Source organism: Sinocyclocheilus rhinocerous, unplaced genomic scaffold, assembly GCF_001515625.1.
Source record: "Sinocyclocheilus rhinocerous isolate Xijiao unplaced genomic scaffold, SAMN03320098_v1.1 scaffold578, whole genome shotgun sequence".
Classification (NCBI taxonomy): domain Eukaryota; kingdom Metazoa; phylum Chordata; class Actinopteri; order Cypriniformes; family Cyprinidae; genus Sinocyclocheilus; species Sinocyclocheilus rhinocerous.
In genome coordinates, this window is record NW_015664024.1 from 575,293 (window position 1) to 599,172 (window position 23,880).

General features: G+C 37.6%; 1 protein-coding gene across 1 annotated transcript; it reads right to left on the reverse strand.

Moving 5' to 3' along the window:
* Positions 1–6: 6 nt before the first annotated feature.
* Positions 7–7,036, reverse strand: LOC107729395 (kelch repeat and BTB domain-containing protein 8). The gene is made up of 4 exons (XM_016539878.1): positions 6,986–7,036; positions 5,848–6,055; positions 3,561–4,678; positions 7–618 (listed from the first exon to the last, which is right to left on the reverse strand). Exons 1-4 carry the CDS (start codon positions 6,999–7,001, stop codon positions 155–157), a joined length of 1,806 nt encoding a protein of 601 aa, XP_016395364.1. The 5' UTR covers positions 7,002–7,036; the 3' UTR covers positions 7–154.
* Positions 7,037–23,880: the final 16,844 nt, after the last annotated feature.

A 23,880-nucleotide genomic window follows, 5' to 3' on the forward strand; every position in this document is an offset into this window, starting at 1 on the left:
AAACCTTTAACGCTTTAAGACTTCCCCTGCAGTTCTGGTGTTGGGGACACAAACAGCACCATGTATTGAGCAGTACCACCATCCCCTTCTCCAAAAACATTAATCAGCTGTCTCAAACAGCACATTGCATTATGATCTTAACCCCTCCTCGAACTCACAGCACTTTCTGAAGACACTGAGGGTATAGTTTGGCCACCACGCACTCAAAATGGCGGCCGAGGTCCCAGAGGCGGTCCGGCGTCTCATAGACCTTTGTCCATTGGTCGGCTTCATCGTCATACTGGTAGAGGCAGTTCTTGCGGCTGGTACGGAACACGTGTTCTTCTACCATGACTTGCGTGGCTCGAACAAACAGATGCAATCTGCCCTGAAGCAGAAGCACCTTGATGTAGGGGCTGGTCGCTTGGTCGAAGGGGAGGTCTCTTTTACGGCACCAGGTGTTCTGCTCGATGTCGTACACCTCGACGGTAAACGTGCGCTGGTGGTTCCTGCAGATGCCTGCTATGTAGTAGATGCAGTTTTTGTACAGGGCCGCCAAGCCTTGAGTGCGGGGAACGTTCATAGACGGTAAATGCCCCCAATAGTCTTTGCGGGGGTCAAAACAGAAGTAGTATTCTCCTAGGACAAATTCATAATAAAAGAATGAGCAATATCCAAACTGATAGCCAAAATGACTAAATATGTAATTAATATTGCAAGTACAATTTATATTATGTAGCACCAAAATTACATTACTTGGCCAAAACCAAACATTCTGGACTCACAAGGCTGAAAGGAAAACTTTGTTTTTATTAATATTTTGAATGAAGCTTTATTTTTATATTTTAGTTTTCATTTTAAACTTAATTAAATTTTTAGTCAATCTGTTATGTTTGTCATTTTTATTCGTTTTTGTTTTTAAAAATATTACTATTTAGGTTTATTTTTTATTTCACTTTTAGTTTTTATTTTATTTCCAGTTAGTGATTTTACTATTTTACAAGTTGTCTGAGCTGCTCAGCCAAACTAATTTCCCTATTTTAAAAACAAAGCCTTACAAGGTAAAATATTAGAGCAAAGATACACATTACAAATACACATAATATACAAATAAAACAAACAGTGCTTTATTTTTCAGGTAAGGTAGGTGTATTTAGCAGTAGCATTCAAGAAACGGAATTAACAAATATAAATATAAAAATAAAACACTATATACATCAACTATACATTGATTCTTATTAAAGCAACTGTATCAAAGTTCTTCAGTCAAGAGCAGTGAGTGAGTTTTCTCTTTGTGTTTTGTTGTTTTATTAACATTAAAGGGATAGTTCACCTAAAAATGAAAATTCTGTCATCATTTACTCACTCTCAAGTTGTTTTACACCTGAAAATTTTTCTTTCAGCTGTACATGTGCTTTAAAGCACATGCAAATAATGTACTTTTGTGACTGCGAATAAGTGCAGTGTCCTGTGAGTGTAACTATCACTGAGTAAACATTTGATGTGAAAGTATGTCGCGTTGTACAGTATATTGAGACAGAGGCGCCAGAACTGCTACTGATAGAATGTGCGCTGTGGCGCGATACTATGAGATTTCTTCAAAAGCAGATCATGGAGACATTTTAATTGTCCACGATCAAAAATCGTCATATCACACACATATAGGCAACATTTTTTTTTAAATATTCTTTAAAACTAGAGAGCATTGTTTTTGTGTGCATGTCTGTTTGAGATACAGACTTTAAACAGTCTTTATTTCAACTGTACATTGTGATACATGCATCACAATTCAATAAATTGCTTAGCTCTGGGGCTGGACGATATGGCCCAAATTTATATCACAATATACTTAATTTATAAATCCGATATCGATATGAACACTATTTAAAAAAGCCTCATAAAAACTGCCAAGAACACCCACAACAGATGTCTGTACCAACAAACTTATGAAAAAAGAATTTGCCAAGTCTATGAAACCTCCTCCTATAAAACTATATAATATTTTAGAAAAAAAAACAGCACAAATTAATGTTCACCTTTTATTTGTATTTAGCCTTCATACAAACAAGAAATGTGAAATCACGGTCAAATAAACTTCTCATATTCACCTTATTAATATTAATATCTTTAACTTCAAACTATAGGCTAGCACACTACCAGTCAAAAGTTTTTGAACAGTAAGATTTTTTTTCATGTTTTTTAAAGAATTATTTTCTGCTCACCAAGCCTGCATTTATTTGATCCAGAATACAGCAAAAACAGGAACATTTTGAAATATTTTTACATTTTAAAATAGGCCTAACTGTTTTCTATTTGAAAATATTTTAAAATGTTATTTATTCCTGTGATTTCAAAGCTCAATTGTTAGCATCATTACTCCAGTCACATGATCCTTTAGAAATCATTCTAATATTCTGATTTGTTGCTCAAAAAACATTTATTATTATGTTGGAAACAGTGTATAATTTTTTTCAGGTTTCTTTGGTGAATAGAAAGTTCAGAAGAACAGCATTTATCTAAAATAGAAATTGTTTGTAACAGTATAAATGTCTTTATCATCACTTTTGATCAATTTAAAGCATCCTTGCTAAATAAAAGTATTAATTTCTATAATAACTTCCCACCCCCGCCACCCCCCAATATATATGTGTATATATATATATATATATCAAATGAGTATATTTGAATGATTTCTGAAGGATCATGTAACACTGAAGACTGGAGTAATGATGATCATTCTTATAGATTTAAAAAAAAAAAAAATGCTTCAGCCAGGATAAAGTGTATGAAAAGTGCTCCTAGTTGCTGCAGAAAAAAAAAAAATTGAGCAACAACAAAAACATGTTGCTGGAGACCGGCTTATTATTGAAAATGCAAACTGATTGTCTGCCAGCAGGAGGCGCTTTGAGAGCGGCAGAAACAGTGGTTTCCCCTGTAACGGCTGTAATCAAAGCAGCTCCGCTCAAGAACGCTACTTTATCAGATCTAATAGAAATGCCATCGAAAATTTTCTGAAGACAGTCGGTTCACTTCAGAGATACATTCATATAAAACACCGCCGCATTTTGATTTTGAAACGTGCAGTGCTCATGTTTATTCACAAAGTCAAACGTCACAAATAATTCAATGTATTGGAAACACTGGTAATGTATATCGAAATATCGGAAATGTGTTTAAAAATCATATCACCGTTATTGAAAAAAATTATATCGTGATACATATTGATATTGAATTATTGTCCAGCCCTACTTAGCTCTACAATATCAAAACTAGATTGCGACTGATCAGCTCATCAACTCTACGTTTAAGTTAAGTATTTTCTCTTTTGACCAATAAATTTCTATGGCATTTTCTGTTGAGTTTTCAGTGGCTGAAATTTCGGTGAATCCCTAATATTGAGTGCTAGTCTAGCTCTTTTGTGCTCACAGTTATTGCTGATTTTGCAGAGAGAGGTTAACCCACCTGACCTTACCATCTAAGCAGAGCTAAAAGACATGACAGGCCAATGAATAACAAGGATATATGTGTCTGCACACTGTGATGACCCTGATTTCAGGTGACTCTGCAATGACCCCACTCACCTTGCAGCACATAGATGCGGTCCTTATACTCTACTGTGCTGTGGAACTCCATGGCCACTGGCATGGGACTGACCGCTGTCCAGCAGTTGTCTCTGGCATCATAGCACTCCACAGATTTCAAAGCATTTCGTCCATCCCCTTCATACACTCGACCACCCAAAGCGTAGAGTTTCCCGTAGCAGTGTACTAGCTTGCAGCCGATGCGCGCCCGCAACATGGGTGATCGCGGGAGCCACCTGTTGCCAGCATGTTCATACTGCCAGAAGTCACTCTCTGCACGATGGTCGATGCACACCTCACTATTGCTCGGCCGATAGCCTCCGGCAATGAAGATGTCATTCTCTGATGAGACCAAAATGCCAACCTCTCTGAGGTCATTGGGAGGCTTGCACAGCTTGTACACCTTCCCGGCAGCAATGTCCAGGCAAGGCACGGTCTGCTTCTTCCCTGAGTGCTTGTGAGCCGCGTCGAAGCAGATGACCATCTCTGATGCAGTCATACCCAGCCGCTGTGGGCAGCCATTGGTGCCGTTGAGCCGACCCTTATCCGAGGAATCCCTGGACAAGGCCAGGGTGAAGGCTGGGGGTATACGGCTCAGAAAGGCCTCGTCCAGCAGGGGCAAGCGAATGCATTTGGCAAAAACCTCAGGTAAATCCGCCTCTCGACGTGAGCAGTCATACTCCAACCAGTGCACGATGCTTTCATACACGTGCTCCTCTTTTTCCACGTTCAAATCATCACTGTTGAGAATGCTGACCAGCTGTTCTTTGGTCAGATGAAGGAACTCCTGCTCTCCCATCACGCACAGGAACTTCTTGCGGATGTAATCCTGCGAGCGCTCCCACAACTCCTGGTGGCCATAAGCATCCGCGAACATGAAGACCCCAATGCAGTTCTGAGGGTCCAAACGGCTGATCATGAACTGGGCACATTGGTCTTGGAGGGCTGGGATCTGGAAGATGCTGGCAGCGGTGAACAGTGCCTGCACGTTAGACTCTGTAAGAGTGACACGTGAGGTGTAAGCATAGTCCAGAACCAAATGCATGGACTCTGATTCAACACCAACAATCCGCACCTCCCGCTGACTGCTCTCTGTAAGGCCACTTGTGAACATGGATCTGACAAAAGATAAACAAACACCATTACCACGTGAACACAACAAAACAGTGTCACCGACTGCATTTCAGAGGAAAAAAGAAGGCTATAGCAATAATTTTTATGACAATAAGCATTTAGTTAACTGTGGTATTCCAATGTGTGATTCAAGCATGTTAAAGTCTAAATAAGTGGCACTCCAAAGTAGTGCTGGGCGGTATGACCAAAAATTTATATCACGGTATTTTTCAACATTATACCGGTTTCATGGTACATGACGGTATTTTTTTTTCATGCATGACCTGGTGTTAACTATATTTGCTACTGATTGAGAGAGCAAATACTGCAGTATATTGACTTAGAATGCCCTATTTTACTGTCATGATGAGTGAATATTGTCAAATTCCCTTTCAAACAGTGTCGTGTTCCGAACGTTGTTTAAGCGACATACGGTATTACGGTATATATTGCGGTATTTTAAAAATTCATATCATAACAAAAATAAACACCGGTATTCGGTATGAACCGGTATACCGCCCAGCACTACTCCAAAGATTATTTTACATTTAATGTGTAGTTTCTTAAATGAGTGTTCCTGGTTCAGTACAAGTTAAATTCTATTTAAGGAAGCTCTTGGATATTGTCCAAAGAGAATAGAAACCAACTCCACTCAAAGTTGTTTTAAAGCCAAAAATGATCAATCAATTATTATGTAATGAATCATTCCAGAGTTAACTAGTTTACATGGTCATGACATGGAAGTTGAAAGACTGTAATTAACTTAACAAAAACAAATGTCTACGATCATTTAATCGCATTGTCAAGCTGCTATATTTTTAAAAGAGTACATATTTTGATGTTTACTGTCTGCCCTGTATACTTACTGTAAACATTTTTAGGGACAAATGATGCCAATACAGCTTGTCTTGTATTGGACCAGGAACATTCCTTTAAAGTTTTTATACATTAATGCTGATAAAAGTATTGAAAACTCTAAATGTCTAATCAGTTTAAAGCTTTCATATCGGTGTATAATAAATAATTTAATAGTTACATTTTTATATAGCATATTTCCAATAAATGAAGGGTCTGTGTTTCACTTTTAGCTTCTATCATTTCGCAATTTCTCAACAAATGTTACAAAAATTGTTGATACTTCAAGGTTTAGAGCAGTGATGTGTGCAGGTGCTACCTGAAGTATGGGCTGATGGCAGCGAGGACATTTCTGTGACAAGAGAATGTCTTGCCATGATCCACTTCCACGACAATGTCAGTCAGCTGAGCTTCGTCGTACAAGGCTTTAAGCTGCTGGAGAATGTTACAGGCGTGTAGGGCATCTACCCCATTGTAGCTTGTGCTTGCTGGAGTCCCATTCTGTACTTGTAACAGCTTTCCTATGTCTACAAAACAAAAGTGTTAGACAGCTGAAATGATTCCAGGTCTTACAGCGACAATAAAGATTATGACTTACAAGTATGACTCTTTTGCTGTCAGTTTTAGTTTCTAGCTTTTAAACTGACATGTAATATGGGAACTGAGAATTTTTACACTTTATTAGCCCTTAATTTTTGTTAGAACTAGAGCCCAAAACATTAAGTTTTAATGCAAAACTAAAGCTCATTCAACAGATGTGCAAAAAGTCAGTGACATCCAAGTTTACTTATTAAAATTCTTTCAGAGCTGTTCAAAACAAACAAACAAAACTTCTTGTCCATTAACCAACCACATCCCCCACATGGCATTACTAAAAAACTAGTTAAGAGCAGGAAAATAAACAATATGGTCTAAAGAACTAGTATTGCTTTTGACAACCTCAGACAGCTAATACTCTCCTGATATTCTGATTGAAGAAATTTGTTTAGTTACTACGAGTACGCGAGATTCGGTGCTTAACTTATTAGCTGTGCTAATCCAAGTGCTGTTTTACCGGTTAGCACAACATCAGGCTAGTCTGGTCTCGAGCCATTCAAGTCCAGACTAGAGCCCTTTCATAGCAGTAAATAAACCGTAACAACGCATTAAATATCACGAAAGCACACAGTTATACGAGGGTTAACGTAGTTGAATGAATTGTATCGTAACCCAGCGAGTAAATAAGCGAGTGTTTACACAGTCTCTCGCTGAGCTAGTCTCGCTAGCCGCTAACGTTACCTCTCCGTACTTTTCTGCCTAAATCCAAACAACCACCGGAGTTCGCCGTTTATTTGAACGAACCGTCTAACTTTATCTCATTCCGTCAAAAGAAAATACTATCACAGATGAATAAGGCACAAACAGGCTTAAAAAAAAACTTTTGGAAATAAGTTTGGATTTTGAAGAGAAGATCTAACCTCCACTGGCAGCCATTCTCCCCAATCTGTCTCACGGCGACTGGGAAAACGTCACTAATGGAACGGAGCCCCGGAAACAGGCAGCAGCCAATCAGCGTCGCTGAACGCAGGTGACAGCCAATAGCCTTTCGAGACCGTCTGTTTTCGCAAAATAGTTCAAGCATTATCAAGGCAGTTTATATTCCATTAAGAACGTCTGTGCGTGAGTTTGTGATATGAATAACTGATATATATGAAGATAAAACAGCATTTAGGAGGTATACAGTATATAAGTATACAGTTAATTAATAATATCCTGAACTTAAATATTTAAGATTAAAGGTACTAAATATATACGTTTAGGAATAGCTCAATGAAAATTATTATTCTGATTTCTGAATACTGGTTTGGACATGTGCCCCTCATGTATATGGTGGTTACAGCCCTGAATAACAAGAAGTGACAAATTTATTTTATCTTATCTTTCTTCAAACTTGTCTGTTTATCTTTTGTTCCAGCTGAAAGTCTGTAGACATTGTGCTACCGCTTCCACAATTTAAAGCTTAATGGTAAAAACTAGCTTGATAAACAGAGGCAACCCAGCTCCCGCTCTTTCTTTTCTTTTCAGTTCACTTAGGATTTATTTGTATAGTACTTTTAACAATAGTAATTGTTGTAAAGCAGCTTTACATAATTTCAGGCCCAGACCCCCTGTGAGCAAACACAATGCCACAGTGGCCAGGGAAAGCTCCCTGAAAGTAACAAAGTGTTGGAGTAATCGGTGGTTTTGGGGAAACCTTTTTCCAGATCAGCCTGTATCATCCAGATCAACTGTAATATTTTCTTCAGTTACTGATTTTTGTAGCTGTCATGCCAGAGACACTCTCACATTTTTTATAATTCCTTTTATCATCAATGAATAATAAAAGTACTGTAATACTGTAATACAAGAAATTTATCACAATGTATAAAAACTTTAAATATTTATTAATGTTTTTTATTACAATAATATGACATAGCAAAATAATAATAATAAATAACTAAATATATATTTATCTTTCTTATTTTGCAGTGAAATGTTGTACAGGTTGTGTGAGATTCACACAAAAATCTACACCCCACAGACCTGGTAAAACAACTTAAAGTCTTGATGAAACTGAAGTAGCAACAGAGCCTTTCTTCCATATTGTACATCCCAGTGAAACTGATTATCGAAAAAGAAAAAAAAAAGAAGGACAGGGACTTGGTTCTGTTCATTGTGTTTAATTGGATGGAGGCAGATCTGAATGTGAGCTTGCAGTCAATTGTAAGAAAGTCTCTTGTTTTACCGGAAGATAGAGTTACGACCTTCTGATTAAAAATGACAAGGTCAGAAAATACTTAAAAAAAAAAAAAAAAAAAGATGATCACGCTGAATCATTCATAATAAGATCAATAACATGCATTTAGTAAATAGATGGGAGCGAATTTTCATTTCTTGTCAACTTTATTTTTCCTAAATCTCTCTCACTAGATAAGCTGCTGTTGTCAATCAGTTCAAGGAAACGATTGTTTCAAGGTTCATCTTCAATTATACAGATCTCTGTAGTTTACAGGCATGGTATCTCACACATTGCAATTTTTCAAGGTAATTTATTTCCTAAAATCAATAGTGGTTCCTGCTACATTAATACAGGCAGCCGGAATATGAATAATTTATTAGAAATAATACGCATTATTCATATTTGTTTCACATAATAATATAAAACAATGGACTTGGAATATATTAGATGTACTAATTCAGTTTAAGGCATCCATTACAACACTCCTGTTCTCATTGCTTCCTGATTCTTGGCTCTCTGTGCCCTTATCTCAAGCCAGAGGATAAAAGCACATGTTTTGGCACATGTCAGTCTAGCACAGACTAGAGATCCATTTTGACGCTGTCTAACACTGCACAAAAAGGTGGTCTAATAAGGTATAACTGCAGTCTAGGCAATCGATTTCCCCCAGTTCCTTTCCTCCATAACAACTAGAACAGGCCATGAAAATGCACTGAAATGAAAGGCTTTCTGTTGCCTTGGCTGTATAATATCTTTTTGCTTATGTTTACATTCCTATAGCCTGCTACTTTTATATAGTGCTGGAATTCCTGATATCAGCGCACCATATCATCATATATCCTTGGGACCTCACACTTTGTACTAACATCAGAGAAAAGTGGATATACTGATTCAAAATGCGAACAGGTCAAACTTGAAAAGCTGTATTCCTTGCAAAATTCTGAATATGCCCAGGACTGTGGAAAGCGACAATCACACTATATGACTTTTTTTTTTTTTACCTTGTAGTATTCCCTCAGGAAAGTCTCTCCTGTCCAATATAGCAATCCTACTTGATAAGCTGCTGTACTTTTTATCTGGAATTGCTTCAGGCATTTATGGCATTTCCATTTCAGCTTTTGACAGTAAAGACATTTGCTTTGTTAGCCAGTCACATTTTTCAAGATATGCATTCACACCCGTCAGGAACAGAGAACACCAGTAACAACAAATCTAGCTTTGTTTGATTTGCATTGCATCTTAAAGCAATTTATGGCATTATTAGGGTTAGGGTATCACGTCATCAGGACCGGGATGGGGAGCACAGAAATCTTGAATCGCCTTGAAGAGGTTTATTTTGCAATAATGATGTCTGAATGTACAGAATCCTGCATCCATTATTTATGGATGCATCAAATAAACTATATAGAAAAAATGATTTATTTTTTATAGATTTTTAATAAAACCAAAAGTGATAAATCCAATTTGATTTCACATTCTGAAAGTTCTGTTTATATGAACCCTAAACTTCACAATCCAAATTCACGTTTTTGTTTACATGTGCATTTACGCATTCCAAAGAAAACTACAGTGTATACAGTACCCCAGTCACCACGTTCAGAACTGGAGAAAACCACCGTCATAAAAAAATACAGGCTCATTTAAAATAAGGGCTTCTGGTGGCATTTTTGCAAAAAATAATATTACATTGCATTGCTTCTTGCACGTTTCGCAGTAGTTTCAAAGTGAAATGTCCGGTGAGTGGTGTTAAGATGCATGTTCAGTTTTCTCTGTAACAGATAAATGTGACTGTGCCAACATTTTAATATGCTGGTTCACGCATATATCGCGACAGTTCGGAAATCAAATGCCCGATGAGTGGAGACATGAAAATAGTGCTGGTTTAAACAGTCTGATATGCTACCACGGATGACGGTGAGTATTCTAGAGTACTTTGTAATAAATTAAACATAAATAATATGAAATACTGAATCACCAAATTTAGCATTAACAAACAGAAAAGTGTAGAAATCACAGTTTTAAAAAAAACTTATTTTCTGTTTGACTAAACCTCTTCATATGTGTGCATTGTGAGGTGGAGGAAATGTGCGCTGAGAGCAATTGCACTTGGTAATAAATTGGCCCAGCAAACACCTCTCAGGCTGTGAGACGATCTCACTTCTTTCACCGTCTGATGAAAGAGAGAGAGAGAGAGGGAAAGCGAGTCAAGCGACAGAGAGAGAGAGAGGTGCACAGGGAACACAGATGCCGGAGATGCAGCACTGAATTGCAGAGGAGACGCTGTAGGGAAATGAAATGAAAAGCAAGAAGGAGAGAAAGCAGGGGGTGTAATTGTAGTTTAAATGTGTGTTTTAGCCAGAGATGGAGGTAATAGGTTATTATATGCCTCTGGGGACCCGTGTTAGACTATCTGCAGATGCAAAGAGAAACCGTTCAGTCTCCTGTGTCTTCCCTCACCACCCGTCATGAGGCAAATAGGAGAGCGATGGGAGGCAGCAGTAAATACCTGCCCGTGCTTCCCACCTCATGTTTAAAAAGTGCCTCTCTACCCCCTGTACGTGGAATGAATATGCGAGCATCTGCGAGTAGCATGTCCATCACTCATGGCTCCATCTCACAAAGAGAACAATCTTTTCAAAATCCTCCCTGGCATGGAAATGGAGCTATGTGTGTCTTAACAATGGTTATCATACATGCCGGGGAGCCACTTATTCAAATGACTGAACAATTATTTCTCAGTTTGTTTGCAGAGGAATGCTGAAGATGAGAGGACTGCCTGCTAGGCTAATGCTTTACAGGGAGTTTCCGCAATGACAGAGGAACTTGTCGATTAAGTCACTGGGCCTTAAAACATCTGCCATATCTATAATGAAATCCTTTTATTGAGAACATTATGCATTTGCATAGCAAAAAAATCTAAAGTTTTTAGGATGAGAGAAATCTGGTGATGATCTGGTATCTGTTTGAAAAAGATGAGTTATTTTGTCTGTAGCAGTGTTAATGTATTATTATTTATATACTGTTGTAGTATGTATTAATATTTTAAGTTAGCTTTAAATTTTATATTTTCAGTTTTCATTTTAATTTCAGATAAAATCTATCTATCTATCTATCTATCTCAGTCAGTCAGTAGGATAATAACTATAAAAAAGGTTTGGTCCAAAAATTACACTGTGTGTAATATTTGTGTGTGTGTGTGTGTTAAAATACTTACTCATATAACAGCTTAATATACAGAGACATCTATGAGTAAAACAAAAAAATCCTTGCAGAGCTTTTCAATTCATTCCTCCACATCAAATGTGGAGTGTGTTCATGGGGTGTGCTCATGAAACCTATCTGAAAACAGTCATTATTTTTCATATATACAGTCTATCTTGCCGAATGTATCCTAATGCCACATTATTCATTTATAATACTAATAGTTTGTCTCTCTCTCTCTCTCTCTTTCTCTGTGGTAATATTAGGTATAGTAGCCGCACTGCATCTGTCCTTCAGGTTATTAATGCAAATAAATAAAGTGGAACCTGCTGTAAGGGAACTCATTTGTCCTACCTGTCAAGCTGATGGATCCAGTTTTGTACAATCATGCTTTTTTAGCATCCTTCTAATTGTCTCGCTCTCTCTCTTCCTCTGTTCAGCCTCTCCTCTCAACAGCAGTATAGCCCCATGATGCTCAGTTCGGTTGCTTAGCTCTGGGAACAGAGAGCGAGGGAGAGGGTGATGGACCGCCGTCTGAGAGGTCTCCTGCTCTAATAGCAGAATCGGATTAGAGAAAGTCTCTCAGCATGAGCGGTGAGCGACCGTGTGTGAAAGCTCTGGCTGTCATCAATATCTCTGCAGCCACACGGAAAGATCCTTCAGCAAATCCAATTGCATGCCATGAATTCTGAGGTCCCAGCAGAAACTTCTCTGGCCTTTTTTCATTTTTTTTTATCCCGTTCCTCAGGAGAATATTCAGCAATCATGTCAACAACAGAGGCAATCACATTGTCCTCGAGTTCAGGACTGGAGACAGAAAATGCAACTTTAGTACTTGATCTTTGTGCCGTACAGTGACGGTATGCCAGTCAATCTAATAGACCATCTCTCAAATGTTGCTTCATTTGATTTTCTTACTGAAAGCAATACCTTTCATAATCCACAAGTCTGGATTCACCTTTCCAACACATAATTTAGCCCAGTATACATATTAAAGTGACTCCACCTTTGGATATAATGGAAGTTATTTGTTTTTATTTCACATATATTCAAAACCATTAATACAGGGGTTTTGAGCTCCTTTCGTAAATATAAATCCATGCAGACGTGTGTGTGTGTGTGTGTGTGTGTGTGTATATATATATATATATATATATATAGTCTTAGGCTATTAGTATTTTCACCAACAACAAAAAAAAAACACATAATATTTTTTTCTTAATGTGCAATAAATTTTTTTCTCTATTTTAATGTTATTTTCCACTAACCCCAAAGCATCCCCTTGTGGCCCCCAGTTTTAAAACCCTGCATTAATCTACACAAGGATGACCAATATTCATGACCCCACCCTCCACCAAAGAGGACCTTAGTGGGAATGTCTCGACACAGAGATGTTACGGCCTTAAACTATAGCTTTCTTACAACCCGTGTGATACATTAGATTGGTTCAAGTCATTTCCAGTGTATGGTACACTAAATGAAAAAAAGTTTGCTATGAAGTATCTGAAAGCACCACAGCTAACCTCATAAATATGACACAAGTGTCATTATCTTGACCAAAACACATCATAGTAAATAGTCACAGCACAGTCTCAGTGAGCAGCTTGAAGTGTCCAGCTGCCCTTGGGAGAGTGAGACAGAAAAATTCTTAGACAAACTCTGACCTAGAGAGCAGGGGGCAGGGGGGAGGGCTGTGTTTTTTAGAAAGCTCTGAGGGAGAGGGTGGTCGGCATTACTATGTGATTGATTCCCTGGCTGTGTTTCCAGAGGGCTGGACTCATCCCGGGTCAGACGAAAATGTTACAGCTTAAGATCACACCCTGGATATAGATGCATCTGAACCAGCCTCAGGCATCCATTCTTTTAACAAGGGCACTGTAGCTTTACTGCCCTTGCAACAGTGTTTCTCTGCCAGAAGAAACACCATACTTTATTCAACAATAACTTAGCACATCTATTGTGTAAAGAAAAATATGGCATTTCTTCACAGGTTTCACCTAAATTTGTGAAATGGTCAGGTAGGAATAATGAGTAGTAATGTGTTCAGTTATTGTATAAAAACGATTAATTTTCACATGCAACAGTTCAAGAAAGTTGCTACACAGTTACTGTATGCAAACACCAAATAGGAAAGGCCAGGGCAAGTTCTCACACATGCAAGATGTTAGTCTTAGCCTAGTCCTAGATGTTTTCTAGCAGTAGTTTTGTACGTAACTCTATAAAATGATAATATTTTCTTTATTATTATATATTTTTTATTTATAATTAATTGTACGTGCCTTTTTTTATTTTACTATTTACATTTTCTCACTGTGACAACTTACCCCGGTAACAATATGCTATTGGGGCATGTTGTCATGAAAGGTGTGTTCACCTGTGTTCACTGAACAACAATAGAAACATTTACTAAGAGTAAAAGTTTTGAAAAGCAGTCCTGGTCCTGCATATTTACCACTTTAATAAGAAAGTGTCTGCTAAAAACATGCAAAGTAAAGAAAATGTAAGTGGAACTAAATGAGGCTACTGTAATGTATTTTGTCATGAGGCGGATGTCTTAGAGTAACAGCCTCTATTTTAAGGAGAAAAGGATATATATCCAATGCAAATGTAAGTGGAACTAAATGGGGATTCTATATTGTAATTTTATAGCGATATGGATGTTTAACATGGTAATATCTTGTATTATGCTGCATAGATGCTGCGTCATGTTACTGGATATTTGAGGAAATGAATTATAGCAGTTTCTGCATCAAGCAGAAATTGAGTTTATTCGGGTTGAAATCAATTGAGCTCAGTAAACTGTAGTTAGGCTTCACAGAATTGAGCTGATTGAATAACATTGAGCTGAGTTAGCTGCTGGAGTTAATGTGAACTGAGTTGAATTGATTGGAATCTAGTAGAGCTGAACTTGGTTTGCGCAGAAGGAACAGAAAATACATGATGATATCTTCATCATGCATGCTATCTTTTGAATTAGCAAAAATTATAGCAAATGTAAATGTCATTAAAAAATGTCATGTGATTAAAAAATGAATACAAAATGAAAGTCCCTGTTTGTTCTTAATGGAGCATTAACATTTTGAAAATGTAATACCCTCTCAGATACCAGATAAATATTCATACATTTCATAAACAGATCAGTTCACCTGGTAAAAATATGGAATATATTAATTGTAATGCTACAAAACAACAAGATTATTTTATGAGCTTTTTCAGGATTCCCCTTGTTGTAGCAAACATCAATCTGCTAATGCAGTTCTTAAAGGATTCAAGGATCTCTCACCCTCAAGCCATTAAAGATGAGTTTGTTTGTTCATCATGACAGATTTGGATAAATTTAGCATTACATCATATGCTCACCAGTGGTTCTTCTAGAGTGAATGGGTGCCGTCAGAATGAGAGTTCAAACAGATGAAACAATAATCCACAAGTAATCCACATGACTCCAGTGAATCAATTAAGATCTTGTGAAGCAAAAACCTGTGTTTGTAGGAAACACATCCAATGGCATTTTAACTTTAAACCATCACTTCTGGACAAATAACCAGTCCATAATCGATAATAACGCTCCAGTAAAAAAAAAAAAAGGCCTATCTCTGTTGTCCTCTCACATAAAAAAATGTTTGTTTAGAAAGGACTGTTTTTTCTCATAAACAGTGCTTGATCTGTGAATATTTCTCTCCTGATTCAGATGAGATGACTTTTTCACTGGATAGAGGACTTTAGCTGGAAGCAACGATTTGAAGTTAAAAACGTCTTAATGATGGATTTGTTAATTACAAACACACAGCTTTTCACTTCACAAGATGTTAATCGATGTACTGGAGTCATGTGGATTACTTGTGGATTATTGTGATGTTTCTTTCAGCTGTTTGGACTCTCATCCTGACAGCACCCATTCACTGCAGATATCAATGATGAAGAAACAAGCTCATCTACAACTTGGAAGGCCTGAGGGTCTTAAAATTTCAGCCAATTTTCATTTTTGGGTGCACTATTCCCTTCATTTCTTTCAAATTCACTGCATCTCATCAGGCAACTACACACATATGTGATGGTGTCCAACAGAGGCCCGTCTGCTGATGCAAAGCCACTCAATGTGGTGTGAAGAGACATGCAGTCATTTAGGTAAAGGTCATTTCATCTGACAACATGACAACTGTTAGCAGGGGCCAGTGTTCTGTATTTATGAGCAGGCGTGTGTGCGTATGCATATGTGGGTGCATGAAAATCCATCTTTTCTGAAAGAGAAGATGTTTTGACTCCCTCTACATATTCCATTTGAATCCGACCTAAGCAAAAAAATGGAACAGATTTAGTCAGAATAGGTTTTGTGTTGTTGGATAAAGGTTTTTGTCTTTCTCTTTCCATTTATATATCTATATCTCATGCTTAAATAAGCCCAGCACTATGTGTGTGTGTGTGTGTGTGGGGGGGGTGGTCTCTCTGTGATGGAAGAGGAGCTTTTTATAAGCAGCGCTGGCTGTCTGGTGCAAAGTCGTATAAGGAATACTAATGACAGGTCTTTGTGTGGCAAAGGCTCTGACCTGGGAAGAGAATGAGCATGCAAACATTGCAAATTTAATGGCAGTAATACAAAGACTGAAATAAATACGTCTGCTAAACTACACTGGAGGGACTGCACCAGGCGTTTTGATGGTCCTTCAAAAAATATCAGCGGATAAATCTTGAATAACTTTTCCTAATCTCGTTCTCTCTCTATTAGTGCTGCAGCGAAAGTCTTAATCCCTTATGCCCAACAATGGACATTGAGGCTCGACTTTAATATGCAGCCGGGAGAGAATAAATTGCCCATTGGAATGAATCTATCTATCTCCCATTGACTCACTTTGGACATGTTACGACAAGACAATCTGTTACGGAGATGAGTTTTGTGCTTCTCTAACACTGATGGTCTTTCAGACATCATATTCTCATATTAGAAAACCTGAGTGGCATATAAATGAGTTTCCTTTAGATCAAAGGTTCTCAAACAAGGGGCCCACAGGGGGCCCACAAACACCCACTAGGGGGCCTCAGCAAAGTTTTCTAAGGTGCAGGATGAACGAAAATGATTTAAGTTAATATATTACTTAAAATATAATTAATATTATTATCATTATTCAGAAATGAAAATGATCTATCTTAATTACAGTGCCAAAAAAAAAACAAGATATGAACTGCATCATATCAAAATGCAAACTGAAATCTTACTTCGTTTTCCCTTTAACTATTGTTTGTGTGTGTGTGTGTGTGTGTGTGTGTGTGTGTGTGTGTGTGTGTGTATAGGACTCACAAAATGAATTGTGGATAATTAATTCAACTATATTGACTCTCCCACTTCAAAAATTCTTCAAATATCGTGTTATAATAATTAATGATAATGACAACAATAATTATTATATTATATAATTATATTAGGGGCCTTAATCCAAATATTGTGTTGGACAGTGGACAGAACCATCACAGGAACAACAAAATCGGGGAAAACAAGTGGTGGCTTTTAAAAGAGCATTTTTCCATTGCAAACAGGAAGGTCAATTAAAAAAGTTACACCATTGCACTGTAAGCAAAACACTTTCGGTTGCTCACGGACTGTATGCATACGCAACAGTTGAATTGCATCTCTGTTATGAACTTTGTAAGTAATCAGCAAAGGAAATACCTAACACATCCTCTCAGGAGCAAAGTCAAAGCGTGATGCCTTCAAAAAGTGAAAGTGTTAAACCAATACACACCTATGCTCATATTCACGAAGAGTGAGTATGAGGATGCGCTAAGAATGCAAATGTCATTTCCTTTGAGCGGAAGTGCAACAGTGCCATCTGTCGGTCTGGAAAAGAACAGCAGGCGCGCCTCTCAGTAGATCACGCACTTTAGCGAGTGAAATAAACAACACGCGAACGTCTCATTCTGTTGTGAACTTGTGATCGTGAAAGGAGATTCGTCCGCGCTATCGCGGTATTAGCGTATCTGACAGGTAACTTGTTCTCTGATGATTGACATGCAGTGATACGTCTAGCTCGGAGACTGAGGTAAAAATGATGGATGGCTTCTGCTCAAAATATCAACATTAACACCTTAGGGACGGTTCCAGCTGCAAATGGACCGGGCCGTTTTTACTATTAATCACGTGGCTCGAGCTCACTCGATTTGCATGCAGTGTCACAATCTAATACCTGCATTCCCCGGCTATGCATTATGAGCCGTGAAATCTATTCCACCGGCCTGCGATTGAGCAGCCACACTCCGCAGGTGCCGCATTAGCATAGGAACTGGAAGAGGTCGGTAGAAAATGCAGTAATGATAATGCAGTGCAATGGGCTCTGACGTATCCAAAGGCGCATCCTGTTTAATTTCACCACCTTATTCCTGAGAAACTGGTGAATGCTGGGATAGGATTCTTGTATGTTGAGATGGGGTCGCGAATAGTGTAAGGAAGTAAAGATGCTGGCAGAAAGTATGCACATTAGAATCTGTATATTTGCATGTAGTGGGGTCCAAAAGTCTAAAACCACTTTCAATTTCTGTAATATTCTGCTTTGAATTAAACATGAAATTTTGACCGAAACAGTATTTTCTTGTAAAACATACTCTAATAATCTTTGTTTTATTTACAACTTAAAATAATAATAATAATTTATTCCTGTGATGGCAAACCTGAATTTTCAGTAGCATTTACTCCAGTCTTCAGTGTCACATGATCCTTTAGAAATCAGTCTGATATAATGATTTGCTGTTCAAGAAACATTTCTTATTATTATCACATTTGTTATCATATAATAAATATTTTTATGGAAAGTTAACCATGACACATTTTTTTCAGGATAGAAAGTTCAAAATTCTTTGGAATAGACTAAATAAACTTTTATTTATATGACTAAAATTAACAACATTATAATAAATATTTTAGGAAATACTCAATTTTTTTCTTTACTAATCAGAATACGCTCACATAAGCAAAATCTCACTGAATTTATGATTATTAATTTGTACAATTTTGAGTGATATTAGATCTTTTAGGTCCCAAGCGTACATATCCATACACATACACATAAACCTTACAGTACAATTTAAGTTGTACTGGGTTATGCTGTAACACACACGCACACACCAGTCCAGATGAGGAGTTTATTGCAAACGCTATATTGTGACAAAAAAAAAAAAAAACTGATTTACCCAGCTTAAATTGCAGAGATATTGCCTTATAAGTTATCGTTCAGTTGCTGCACTCATATGGTAAGTCTGTTATCTGGAAAAGCAAACAAATTCCAAAGTATAAACTATTTATAAACACCTCAAAAAGACAATTTTCTCTTTCCTCTTAACTCGTGCTCAACGCACTCCGAGCACAGAGCCTCCCTTGTCTCCTCACGCACTCTAACGCACTATGACAGTTGGGAATGAAATAGAAATTTTGCTATCAAACACCTACACAAAGGGGAGATGACCTTTGATCAGAAGCGCGTTTGATGTTTTGACATGAAATTTGCATCAGAGGGGCTGAAGCAGAGGTCGGCGCTTCGAGTGGTTAATGATTCCTCCTGTCAGAGAGACACAGAGGTCAAAATCCTTTTAGGAAATAAGCACACCTTTAATCCGGCTCCCTAGCTGATGCCCGACCAGTCTACACCACTTATTATGAATGCTTTCTTTGTCTCACAGCAGTATTGCTTTGTATGGAAACGAGGGAGTTTATTTATCATGATGTGATCTTGCTTTCAGACCACCCTTCGCCTGCAATAGGCATTTTATAGTTCATTTTAAACTAGGAATATCTGAAGACCTCGTAGGTCGAGTAAAGCCGTTGCTTGATCTCTGAAAGGGAGAGGCTGTTTAATTATTCAAGCGAGCATGTCATTTTCGCCTGATTAAAGTACACTTGCCATTCAGGTTCTCCCTTTGCGTCAGAGCAATATCTGTCTCCGTCACTCTTAAAACCACATTTTTCATTTGTTCTGTTCTGGCCAGTGTTATTTTTGTCATTGTTGATGTCTCTTTGGGTTATTAATGCAGATGCAATATGTAATGAATAGTGGATATAAAAAAAATGTGCCACTGCACTGACTAACCTATATGAAATTGTTTATCTATCTATCCTATAATAATTGTTAGCTTAGCGAGCCAATAACTGGGTAAAACAAACTAACCTCAGCAATAAGTCAGGGAAAAACAGGATGATGTGCAAAAGTGATACAAAAGACATAAAACTAGCATGGTTATGCCAGTGAATAGTTGTATCACTATACACAGTCTTCAGTGTCACATGATCCTTCAGAAATTATTCTAATTTGCTGATATGGTGCTCAAGGAACATTTCTTATTATTATCATTGTGGAAAACTATGCGTAATATTTTTGTGAAAACCGTGATATATTTTCAGGATTCTTTGATGAATAGAAAGTTCAAAAGAAGAGCATTTATTTAAACTCGAAATCTTTTGTAACATTATAAATCTTTACTGTCGCTTTTGATAAATTTCGTGTGTTCCTGCTAAATAAAAGTATCAATTTAAAAAAAAAAAATCATACTGACCCCAAACCTTCGAACGGTAGTGTATGCGTTGCATAAAAGGGGTATTTTATCGCATAAATCAGGGGTCACCAAACTCGGTCTTGGAGGGCCGGTGTCCTGCAGAGTTTTGCTCCAGTCCTAATCAAACACACCTGAACCAGCTATTCAAGGAAACTTCCAGGCAGGTGTGTTGAGGCAAGTTGGAGCTCTGCAGGACACCAGCCCTCCAGGACCGAGTTTGGTGACCCCGGCATAAAATGATAACGTCCATAATATTATCTTACAAACACAACACAAAGACAAGTTTCATTGATTTATTAGTCACACTACCTGTGTCAGATCAGGTAACATGAGTTTATGTTTCCACTGAAAGCACATCTTTTATTGGACATGTGCTATCATTTATACTAGATATATCTATGTATCTCAGCTGTGTGACAAGTAAAAAAATCGGTTGAGGGGACAAAAGCAATACCGAGGTTAATAAAAGAGTTCCATCACATTTGCAGTTGTTGACATGAGGAAAGAATAACATGTTTTTCTCAAAGCGTTCGCCTGTCAGGTACTGTACATGTCAGAGTGCCCTGTAATTCAATATTGAAAAACAGTTTATATCCACACAAAATGACATTTACTCAGCTATGCATGGAATTGCGTAAATGTCAGAACACACTGGCAGAACGCAGAGAACCAGAAGACACTGCCTTGATTAAAGGGATAGTTTATCAGAAATTGAAAATGCAGTCCAGTGTTTCTTCTGACCTCATAGATTTTCATTATATGGAGAAACATGCTTTAAAATATCTTCTTTTGTGTTCCGCAGAAGAAAGAAAGTCATACAGGTTTGGAACATCGTGAAGGTGAGTAAAAGATGATGTTGATGGGGACCAGGTTTTAGTCTGGAGTTTGAGAGCCCATTAATAAGACGTCTGTCATAGGGAATGGGAGAGGAGGGGAACCTTAAGTCTGCCATAAGATACACGTCTTATCGGTTGATATCCAGCAGTGATGCAGACAAATGAGTCCTACACGCCTCAATCGATGAGAAATGCAGAGTGAGTGTGCTTCTTCTGAAGGGTCCTCCAAAGCATGACAAACACCTTAATCAGTCTCAAAAAGGAATAGTTCTTCAGAAGAACAGACAGAAATATGCAGTCAGACTGACAACATATGCTCTCGCTGTGACAGGAAATAATGCTGCAGAGCGTCATTTCACACTGCATGTGATTATCCAGATACGCCTGCAAATACTTCATCAGTGCACTTAGAAGTTTACTGCAGACTAGAGTTGAACTTGGAGAGAAAACCATGGGGGAGAGGGGTTGGGGTGTTCTGATCCTCAAATTAAGGCCTAAAAGCTATACAAAACTATATATATATATATATATAAGACTTAGTTTTTCTATCTTAAATTGTTAAAGACTAGAATTGTCAGTAACACTAAATATAGAATAAAATTCAAAGTAATAAATAAATTAATGCAATTCATCTCATTGCAATTCATCTAAATTATTATCACAATTCCCAACCAAAAGCAGAAGTTTAAAAACAATTCAACTGTAATAATATTCAGTAAGTTATGTTAAACAACAATATATATATATATATAATTTGACATCCCTAAAAACGCATTTGTCAGTCTTCTTTTCCTATCAAATTTCCACTGGGGTTGCTGCAGGATGACAAAAGTATTTAAATTAAGTTGTATTTATAATATAATATAACTGATAAAAACAAGGTGTAAACTGAATATTTCTTTCCCATTTCCCTCAAAAAAAAAAAAAAAAAAACAGGGGAAGGCAAAGGGCTGACAGGCAGACATGACAGGTGGAGGCCCCGGCAGAGGACGGATATCCGGGAGGAGGCCGGCAGACAGAGACCAGGGGGGCGACGGAGGGGCAGACAGGTGAGCACAATGAGGTGATTAACTGATAATGAGAACAGGAACAACCAAATAAGGACACAGAGGGAGAAACCACAATCGACAGTCCACAGGGGTGTGACACATACAGTTCATGAAAATTCTGGAATTGTTTTTTTCATATATGTTTATTATAGTGCATAATAGATTCTGATTCAGAAAATATACTCTATTAATATTATATTACTGTTATATTATTATATAATACTAACCACATTATCCCATGTTCTGTTAATAACATTTTGAAAACAAGCCACTTTGTCATGATTACAGCAGAAAATACTGGAAGAAATATTACTTCTTATATGAGAGGATTTCGAATATTTTGTTGTACAACAGGCGGCCTTGAAGTCAAAAAGGTTGCAAACTTCTGGATTAGAAGAATGGAACTCTGTAGTATAAATAAAATACTACTATATAAATAAATTTGCTATGAATAAAGAAGCTTTTCTTAAAATGAATAAGGCTGAAAAACCCCACCAACCTATGCATTAAACTAAAGTGTTCAGACCAGAGTTATTCATACAGATGCATGTGGTCCAATTTGTGTCACTGTAAATTAAATATTATTGCAGGGAGATAAAATGTTGATTATCATCTAATCCTCCTTTCCACATGGACAAATAGATCTGCTGCCAGTACAATGGCCTAAACAACCTGGCCCAAACAGATGTTACACACACACCCAACACACTAACAGCACCTGGTTCTAAAACAGCAATAGCCTTAACACTATGTGACAAACACATCATGTGATTTAATAAGGCTTCATTTTTTAAGCCTAGAGTGCCGTGATCTCACATTCTGCAACATACATGGCATTATACAATTACACAAGTCAAGTCGCCTTTATTTATTTAGCGCTTTATACAATAGATTGTCAAAGCAGATTTACACAGTTAAACAGGGAAAATGTGTGCTGATAATGCAAGAGGACAATAGAAAACAGTCAGTTTATCAGTTAAAGTTAGTCCATCATTGATTCGTCCAGCTCAGTTCAGTTCTCTTCAGATAGTGTCTGTGCAGTCAAGTCAACAATGTTGCCAGAAATTGTTTCCCAACTAAGCAAGCCAAAGGCGACAATGGCAAGGAACCAAAACTCCATCGGTGGCAGAAATGGAGAAAAAACCTTGGGAGAAACCAGGCTTAGTCAGGGGGCCAGTTCTGGTCTGGATACGGACTGGATCCGGGTGGCTACGTTGACCTCGGAATAAGAATAAAACAGACTAATATTAGCGTTATGGTAAGTGTTCCCGATTCCGGTTGACCTAATTAATGCAGCCTAACAATCCTTTAATGGATTTGAATTGTAGAAAACTGATAGTGTTTTATGTGTATGAGATGGGTCTTTAATCTAGATTTAGACAGAGGGTGTCTGGCTCCCGAACAACACTAGGTTGATTGTTCCGGAGTTTGGGTGCTAAATAGGAAAAGGATCTGCCGCTCGCAGTTGATTTTGATATTCTAGGTATTATCAAATGGCCAGAGTTTTGAGAACGCAGCGGACGTGAAGGACAATAATGTGATAAGAGCTCGCTCAAGTACTGAGAGGTTAATCCATTCAGGGCTTTATAAATTATCAAGATTTTAAAATGTATGCAATGTTCAATAGGGAGCCAGTGCAGAGTTGACAGAACCAGGCTAATATGGTCGTACTTCCTGGTTCTAGTAAGAACTCTAGCTGCTGCATTTTGGACCAACTGGAGTTTGTTTATTAAGCGTGCAGAACAACCACCCAATAAAGCATTACAATAATCTAACCTTGAGGTCGTGAACGCATGAATTAACGTTTCTGCATTTGACATTGAGAGCATAGGTCGTAATTTAGATATATTTTTGAGATGGAAAATGCAGTTTTACAAATGCTCGAAATGTGGCTTTCAAAGGAAAGATTGCTATCAAATAGCACACCTAGGTTCCTAACTGATGACGAAGAATTGACAGAGCAGCCATCAAGT